Source organism: Platichthys flesus, unplaced genomic scaffold, assembly GCF_949316205.1.
Source record: "Platichthys flesus unplaced genomic scaffold, fPlaFle2.1 scaffold_31, whole genome shotgun sequence".
Classification (NCBI taxonomy): Eukaryota; Metazoa; Chordata; class Actinopteri; order Pleuronectiformes; family Pleuronectidae; genus Platichthys; species Platichthys flesus.
Window position 1 is genome coordinate 103,622 of NW_026910058.1, and position 9,652 is coordinate 113,273.

The 9,652-nt window shown below is 41.0% G+C and overlaps 1 protein-coding gene across 1 annotated transcript; it reads right to left on the reverse strand.

The window, feature by feature from the left end:
• Positions 1–6,173: 6,173 nt before the first annotated feature.
• Positions 6,174–8,605, reverse strand: LOC133950599 (uncharacterized). The gene is made up of 4 exons (XM_062384650.1): positions 7,577–8,605; positions 7,196–7,351; positions 6,899–6,991; positions 6,174–6,641 (listed from the first exon to the last, which is right to left on the reverse strand). The coding sequence occupies exons 1-4, from the start codon at positions 8,603–8,605 to the stop codon at positions 6,327–6,329; spliced, it is 1,593 nt and encodes a 530-aa protein (XP_062240634.1). The 3' UTR covers positions 6,174–6,326.
• Positions 8,606–9,652: the final 1,047 nt, after the last annotated feature.

Below are 9,652 nucleotides of genomic sequence, written 5' to 3' on the forward strand. Positions count from 1 at the left end.
CAACCAACTCCGTTAAAATTCAACAACCTTCAAATCAAGTTTAAAAAAACAATTCGGCAAAAGGGGATATGTGAGACTGTGAGAGTGCTGACAACGTGCGTCGGCCAGTGCATTGCCTTTGGCTCCCCAGACCAAACTGCCCAGTCGTCGGACGAAGCGGGGGGAGTCATCGAGATAGATCTTCTAAACCTAACCCTAACCCTAACCCTAACCCTAACCCTAACCCTAACCCTAACCCTAGAGCACGGTGAGTTTCACAAAGCTGAGTTTTACCACACTGTCCTTTCAAAGTCGTGACGAGCCAGAGACCTAAACCTTAATCCGAATTAAAACCTTAACCAATACCTTAACTCTAACCCTAACCATTAAACCCGATGCCTAAACCTAAGGCTTGAAGCCGAGGCCTAAACCTAACCCTAAACCTTAAAAACGTAACCTTAACCTTAGCCTTAACCTTAACCCTAAACCTAACCATTTAAATCTATTGCCTAAACTTAACCAGTTGATCCTAATAAAACCGTGAATCCTTTTTAAAATTACCTTACAATTAGATTACTATAAACTTAGTTGGACACACCCTGGGGTCCGATCAACCCTGGCGGGGCCTTCCTTGGGAGAGGGTGTCTGGTGGTAATGGCCGAAACATCCAATGACCCTGAGGTCCACTACTGATGATGTGTTTCATAAAACTAGGAAATCAAAATAGTGCCTATAGATAAAAATAGCCCAACCAACTCCGTTAAAATTCAACAACCTTCAAATCAAGTTTAAAAAAACAATTCGGCAAAAGGGGATATGTGAGACTGTGAGAGTGCTGACAACGTGCGTCGGCCAGTGCATTGCCTTTGGCTCCCCAGACCAAACTGCCCAGTCGTCGGACGAAGCGGGGGGAGTCATCGAGATAGATCTTCTAAACCTAACCCAGCCCGTGCCATCGGAAGAGCTGCCTCTCTTTGAAAAACGATTTGCATATCCCTACCAAATTTATTCAGATCGGTGCTCTGCCTTAAGAAAAGAACAAGCCTGAAAAAGGATGAGAAATAAGTCTCTGGAAAATAATACACTAAGAAGAACCTCGATATACTCAAGTATTTGAAAGCAAATTTGAATCCCTCTTCTCCCCTCTTTCTCTCACTTCAGTAAGTGAGAGAGTAAAGGGGGAGACAGAGTGTCAGCCCGAACAGGCGGGAGGGAGCTCTTGCCCGAACAGGCGTCTCCCTCTAACTCTGTCTCCCTCACTTGTTAAATCACAGAAAAGAGAGATTAAAAATAGATTAGAGAGAAATAAGTCTCTGGAAAATAATACACTAAGAAGAACCTCGATATACTCAAGTATTTGAAAGCAAATTTTAATCCCTCTTCTCCCCTCTTTCTCTCACTTCAGTAAGTGAGAGAGTAAAGGGGGAGACAGAGTGTCAGCCCGAACAGGCGGGAGGGAGCTCTTGCCCGAACAGGCTTCTCCCTCTAACTCTGTCTCCCTCACTTGTTAAATCACAGAAAAGAGAGATTAAAAATAGATTAGATCCAAGATTTTACAATTTTAATATTATTAAATGAATTAATTATATATAAATTGTTTTAAATTAATTTATTATATATCTATATATTAGTTGAATGATTAATTAAGAATTATATTACTTTTTCAGACAAATAAAACCCATAATTATTCAATTTTAAACAGATAGGATGGAATTCTCAGACGCCATTTTAGAAAATGGCCACGCCCCTTCCGCAATGCATGATGGGAGCACTTCCTGAAAGGAGAGAGAACAAAGAAAAGAACTTAGCTACCTAGCGCTTAGCTTCATAGCATTTAGCTCTTTTTCCAAAACCGACAGAAGGATGACCCCGGCTGACCCCAGAGCGGTGTGTGAGTATTACCCAGCTGTCCTATTAAAGTTGAACAACTGAAGAGACTTTAACCTTAAAGGATGTTAACTCCTGAGTCTCCAATAGGACTGAAACTCAATGCCAGAGCCCTTTGAGTTTAACCAAGTTGTCCTATCAAAGTCGAACCACTGTAGAGGCTTAAACCTTTAAGGATGTTAACTCCTGAGTCTCTACCAGGACTGGAGCTCAAGGCCAGAGCACGGTGAGTTTCACAAAGCTGAGTTTTACCACACTGTCCTTTCAAAGTCGTGACGAGCCAGAGACCTAAACCTTAATCCGAATTAAAACCTTAACCAATACCTTAACTCTAACCCTAACCATTAAACCCGATGCCTAAACCTAAGGCTTGAAGCCGAGGCCTAAACCTAACCCTAAACCTTAAAAACGTAACCTTAACCTTAGCCTTAACCTTAACCCTAAACCTAACCATTTAAATCTATTGCCTAAACTTAACCAGTTGATCCTAATAAAACCGTGAATCCTTTTTAAAATTACCTTACAATTAGATTACTATAAACTTAGTTGGACACACCCTGGGGTCCGATCAACCCTGGCGGGGCCTTCCTTGGGAGAGGGTGTCTGGTGGTAATGGCCGAAACATCCAATGACCCTGAGGTCCACTACTGATGATGTGTTTCATAAAACTAGGAAATCAAAATAGTGCCTATAGATAAAAATAGCCCAACCAACTCCGTTAAAATTCAACAACCTTCAAATCAAGTTTAAAAAAACAATTCGGCAAAAGGGGATATGTGAGACTGTGAGAGTGCTGACAACGTGCGTCGGCCAGTGCATTGCCTTTGGCTCCCCAGACCAAACTGCCCAGTCGTCGGACGAAGCGGGGGGAGTCATCGAGATAGATCTTCTAAACCTAACCCTCCATACTGGACGATTATGTCCAATTCTTAAGAATCGACTCCCATACAGGAACCAACCAGAAAGAGACCGGGAACTTACGGCCCCCAGGACCCTGCTTTCTTACCCTAACCCCAAGACCTTTTACCCTAACCCTAACCCTAACCCAGGATCCCTTACCCTAACCCTAACCCCAGGACCCCTTACCCTAACCCTAACCCAGGACCCCCCACCCCTAACCCTAACCACAGGACCCCTTGCCCTCATCCTAACCCCCATCCCTTATTTGTTCAGGGAACGATACAATTGGAAAATTAGAATTCAATCCAGGACATGGTTATAGCTGAAAGTGAAGAAAGAGTAAAACGACTCAGGATTGCATCAAACTTTTTTTATAAAATAAGACAAACAACATTAGTTGACAAAAAATGTTTATTTCAACAGGAAATGTTAAAACAACAAACATTACAAAAATACTTTACACCATACAGGTCTATTCCTACCTTATTACACTTACCTTTATACTTACCTAACAAATAAAAAATACTTACCTCATACCTACTTACCCATAATCAATTTTACCCTACCTTCGGACCACCTCTAAAATCATTCAAGGCATCCCAGCACTGAAAGAAATATGAGAGAGAGTCAAGAGAGAAGGGGGAGGAGCCAAACCAAGACAGAGTCTATTTAAGCTGAGCCACAGAAAGCTCACTGCTCACTCTGACTCAACAAGCACAGGACTCAGAGCTCCTTGCCTCATGTGATCTGCAAATCAAACAGTTTAATACCAATACAAAGGGACTTCTGTTTGTAAATGTATGTTTCACCTGTCACAAAAGAATAACTTTGTGGCTATTACCAATTTTACCTATTTTACAAGCCCACAGCCTGAAGAAGATATAGATTATATCGAAACGTCGCGGCGGGCTTTAAAATAAATTCACACTATGTATGACTGGAAATTAGTGCGTTATGGCAAGGCCAGAAACGGACCACGCCAACGCATTGATTACCCCACTTACCATTCACCTGAGAGAGGGCGGTCCCGTACCTACGCGGACGCTGTCAAATCTTCCTCCGGGACAGGAGTGAGACACAGATTAGAGCAAGACAAACCGAGACGTCGTGATGTTTCCTATTCTGGCCCCTCTCACCATTATTATTATAATGATAATAACCAAGAACAGCAACCCTACGTACAAAGGGGACGTGGATTCAATGAAGACCCACCCACACGTACACATGACACCTACTATTACAACAGAGAACACCGACCACACATGCAAAGGGAACAGGATTTCCGTAGAAACCGACCTACGCATGCAGACAACACTCGCCATTACGGCCGTAATGACCGAGAACCACAACCAAACGCACAAAAGGGACGTGGTTTCCATGGAAACCTGCCCGCGTATTCAGAGAACACTCGTTATTACCATAGTAATAACAAAACAATGCAACCATATGTACCGGCGAATCGGGATTTCAACAGAAATCAACCCACCAGGACAAACAATGCTCCCAAACCGGATTACATGTCACAAAAAAACACCACACTGGGCCAACAAACCCGTAAAATGTACAACTTGATCAGACAAGTACATCACCTCAACAATATAAAAATCAGTGAGGAAGCTGAAGACAAAAGAACACCTGTTACCTTCCAGAGACTGTCAGATTATTTGATAAATGTCATAAAACCAGTCTCCATCACTGACAAAACCAAGCAGTCTCTGGAGGGTAATGCCCGCAATTGGGCATATACCACTCAATTAATCCTCATTGATCACTACGTAGAGGGCATCCAAACGACGCTGTCCGAACTAGAGACCATACTCACCACAGACTGGCCCCTGGCTTTCGAGATAGCCTCAAAATGGGCAACTAGGAAATTTCAAACCAGACTGAAACCTGATACCATCGACCAGACAGAAGCACACATTATTGCTCTCACCCAACCGGAGGATCCGACGCCTCAACCAGAAATCACAAGGAAAACCGACCCAACTCAGGGAAGGGTCCTAGACAAACGAATCAAAACCTACTCCAAACGAGTCAGAAGAGAATCACAGGAAACAGACACCATTCACTCAAAAAAATAATTCCTTGAATTTACTTAAAAAAATCATGGAAAGAATTTCCACATGATTAAATGGGTTTCTTTCAGCATAAAGCAATTATGTTGGTCTAACGTAATTTTCTTAGGTTGGGTTAGTGTTATATCTTACAGTTGATTCAACTTAGTTTGTTGAATTAGATCCAACTTGATTTAATAGTTAGTCTAATTAAGACTAACTTAATTCAATAGAGTTTATCCAACTGATTTCAAATTAATACAATTTAAACTATTAAATTGAGTTAATCTATCCCAAAAAAATTAAGTTGGCCCAACATAATTGCTTAGTGCTAAAACAAAGCCTTTTAATCACGTGGAAATTCTTTCCATGATTTAATTAAGTAAATTCAAACCATAGCTTTCAAGTCCAAACAATGTGACTAGTAACAAAACCAAATTAAATGTTTAAAAGGCTGGAAACAAGACAAGACAAACTGTGTATGAGGCAATCAAATTGTATTTCTTCAAAAGAACAAAGTTCAACACTTTCAGGTGTACTTGTAAACAACATAAAAAAATACTTTCTCTTAACATCAACACATTGCTTCCCTTATTTTTCAAAGTGCGAGAAAAGTTAACACTTTCAGGTGCTTGTAAATATAAAAAAATATACTTTCCCATTTTTGAGAACACGCACACACATATATATATATATATATATAAATAAAGAAGCAAATTCACAAAAGTAGAGTGATTTAGTGAACAGTAGAGTGCTTTTAAGAAATGGGGGACTGTCTAGTAGCCATCACATATTACAGGACTCCATTAGAATATCGTGGCCGAGGGAATGGTCACAGATAGAAAGTTTTGGAAAGATCTAATTCAACAAATTTCTAAAATGTTTTAAAGCGATCGGGTAACCCCCGACGCTATATTAGCCGATCAAGGCTTACGATTGATCAGTACCCCCCTCAATCAGGACTGACAATGTCGCAGACCCGATTTTTCTGTCGATTGTTGGGCGGGGCCAGGGCATAAATTTGACGAGAACCTTGCAGTGTGAGGCCAGCATTAGACTCACATTTCCCTTGAAACATTTCACATTCCACTTCAACATCAGACCAACATATTTAGAATGTAACAGTGAACATTAACATCAGAAACAGAGGTTCAATGAATTGAAGCCGGCTCAGTGTCAAAACTTGAACATTATAAACAAAACACTGCTTCACTTATTTTTAAAGTGCCAAAAAAATGTTACTTAACCTTAGTAACAAAAAAAAAACATTTCACAGTTAGGGATATTATTACATAAAAACCAACAGTGGGCAATCTAAAACATTGTCAAGGAAAAACATTTTTACTTTAGAGAATCATTGAAAACCTTCTTACAGTCGGAGTATTTTAACTTCAATTATGTTTTGATTGAACGAGATTTTTTACTGATTTAAAGCAATCTAAAGCAATCACAAGGTGATTTCCTAAGGTGAGGATGAGCTCAGTCATGTACCTTGTGTGGTTATTAACGGGAAAGCAATGTTTTGAGAGCTTGCACTTTTGCGGAAAGTTTATTTCCATCTAGTTTCATAATGATCTTCTGCAGAGCTTCAAAGGTGTATCTTAGTTCTCTGGGGTAGCTCAGGTTTAGAGCATAGACGAGCGCAAGCAACATTGCCACTGCAAAAGGCACATACCTCAACTCATGCAACACCATTACACCCTCCAGAATAATTCCGACATCCTCTGGGTTCTCACTGGGCCCTGCACCGTGGTGTCGAATGACAAAAACTCCAAAGACCGTCTCTGCCATAGCCGCCAGACTGCTTTCATCATCGCTCTGTAATTAAGAAAAAAATTAAATTTAATAAGAGAAATAATGTTTCATTTATGTGCATTATATTCCATATCTTACAGCACGTGGCATTTTTACACTATTAATGTAAAACAGCTATCCCCAACCATCTTCAAATAATCAAAGTAAATGCATTCCAAATGTTTTTGGAGCTGATATTTTGAAAGTTTTAAGGGCTATATGAATTAAGGGGAAAATTAACCATGATCATCCCCAGTGAAGATTAAGTTAAATCAACATACCAGGTATTCTTTCACCAGCTTCTCTGGATCTTCATTCAAGTAGACGCAAAGACTTTTCAGTATGCATTCTCTTCTGACATCAATGCTGTCAGTCTAAGGTTGCAGATTAGAGAGAATATGGGAAAAAAGAAAAAACACAATAGGAAAAACATCAACACCAGCCAGCAGAGTTGTTTTCACACACCGGATGCAAGATTCACAGGTCATCACAACATGATAAGCATTAAGAAGCTAGAATAGATGTGTAATTATTATAAATATGAGTACATAACATGAGTCACTTCTCCATTATCATACCTCAGTCATGGGTACCATGATGCTTCTGATCTGTTTCCCTTGAACTCCGCCTTTCTTGGCAAACAACTTGATTAGGTCTGCAGAGTAAGCATCCAGCTCAGAGAAGAACTTTGACTCTAAATGGATTGTTGTGATTCTCTTGAATTCCAAACACACCTACAAATTGGGAAAGATAAAAAAATAAAAATTAGTTTGGCTTTTTTGATTTCAGTGGTACATGTTTGGTTTATCAATATTAGTTTTCTCCATTCAAATTCCACGGTCAGAGCCAGTGAACCTTTACCAGTTTATGAAATACATCAGTCTGCAAATAGGTGTCTCTATATAGCTCACACTGTAAAAAGTGAAAGAGGATGTTCCTTCACACAGTCATTTACTTACCTCATGCACATTGAAGAGAGCCGGCCACCTCGTTTTGAAGTCAGCTATCATTGGTGACTCCCGAACTACTTCTTGCCTCCTGTAAGCAAAGGTCTTGTCCATCATTTTCGCCACATTCTCCTCATTGTTTCTTTTCTTCACTTCTGAGAGGAGGGCCACTCTTAGTCCTTCTTGTGTCTCGGCAGTTTCACCAGACGGGTAGGCAGGGCAGTAATTCACTTCTGCTTTTTTTGGTCTCTTTACACCATAAGCAGGACTGCATTTGCCACCAGGTTTGTGTGTTAGGGCATTTACTGTGACTTCTGGGCAGCCAAGCCGCCTGAGCTTTGTTCGGTAGTTACCAAGTTTATATTTCAAGCTCGTCTTCCAGCCGCCAAATCCAGTGACTGAGCCTGGTTCTTTCAAACATGGATGTGCTGATACAAGAGCTTCAGCTACCTCCTCAAACTCACGGTCGGAGAGGTACACTTTGTACTTCACAATAGTTTCAGTCAAGCCATCAAGAATGGCTGACTTAAGTTGGGTATCAGGACTTAACAAAGTTCCAGTTTCTTTAAAAGCAGTGTTGGCCCTGTCCAGCTGCAGCTCAGCATCATAGGAGAACCGGGGAACAGTGAAGATAATGGGCCATCCAGAGGATCTTGAGGAAGTGGACTCCGGTGAAGACAGTATTTCTGTATCCTGTGAGCTACCCGAAGAAAGGGAAGAGGAGTCATCTGGAGATCGAATGGTGGCAGCAGCAGCTGGGTAGGGAGGGGGCCGAGAGCCATCATGCTGGACAGTAGTAATGGACTTAAATATGACCTTGATGGTACTTTTGTCCTGGACATCTGACATTGACAGCAAGTTGGTGAATTCATTCCCAAACTCGTAATCCATGTATTGAAGTCTGAAGTCCCCTTCTACTCCACACTGCTGCTTTATTTGGTCCGCAAGGTCACTGATAGAGTCTGGTATCCCGCCAGGAAGGATCAATCTCTGGGAATTATTCTCTCCCAGAATGATTCGGAACTTAACTGGATCAGTCATTTCACCGCAGTCTGCAAATGAGGAAAGAGAAGATTAGGCTCAAATGTTTCAACAAAAATTGGTCAGAAATTCAAAAAACAATGCTAGAGCAAAGCCATTTGACATTCATTATATAAACATTAACATACCTTATGTGATAATATGTCTTTTTAATGTCACCATTCTGAGAGGTCCAACAAAGTAGTCGGACAAAGGGTAGTCATCAGCCAGTTCATCAAGCTCAATCAAAACCGTTTCTCTGGCTGGACATGCACTCAGCTCAAAGGCTCTGAAATGTTCCCTGTACCATCCAAAAAGCCTTCTTGCGATGAAACACAGTTTCTCCTGCAAAACACAAATCTAAACTATCTCTGCGAAATCAGGCAGGCCACTTGAAGATCCATGAGCGACTATCATTCCATTTCTGAAATTTACACCTTTGCTTGACACACACTTAGTAAGGTGGACTTCAGTCGTACCGGGGAATTTCTGCTCAATAGTATGAACTACTTCATGTTTCAAAACATCGACAGAAACGGTTGAGACATTTGCTACCTCTAGGGCAGTTTTTTCAAAACTACACAATCTCAAATGATGTGAAATCATGAGCTGATGCTTAACAGCTAGCGAGAGGGGCACATTTTTAAAGCAATTGGTATGTCGTGCAACCTGCTTAAAAAAACTGTGCTTAGCCTCAAATCGCATGGTCCAGTGCCCCACAAGAGGACCAAACATCCTGATCAGCTGGGGATAGTGCTCCAAATAATGATGTTTTGGAAGGAGCTGCATTTCAGGGAACAGTTCTTGGTATTTTTGTCTGTGCTCTGAAATTTTGCCCTCAAGATAGGCAATGGACTCATCTGTGTGTGTTGGAACAACGACAAGCTCTACAATGTCTTTCAAGTCCATAAGTATTTGCCACGCCATTTCACCCTCAGGCACCAGATGACCAACTATGAATGGTAATAGTCGCAACAGAGCCCAGTTTTCATGAGCATTCCCACCAATTGTTTTCCTTGTTGAAAACATATGTGGGATCACATGTGGCTTGTTGGTCTTGTCTCCCCA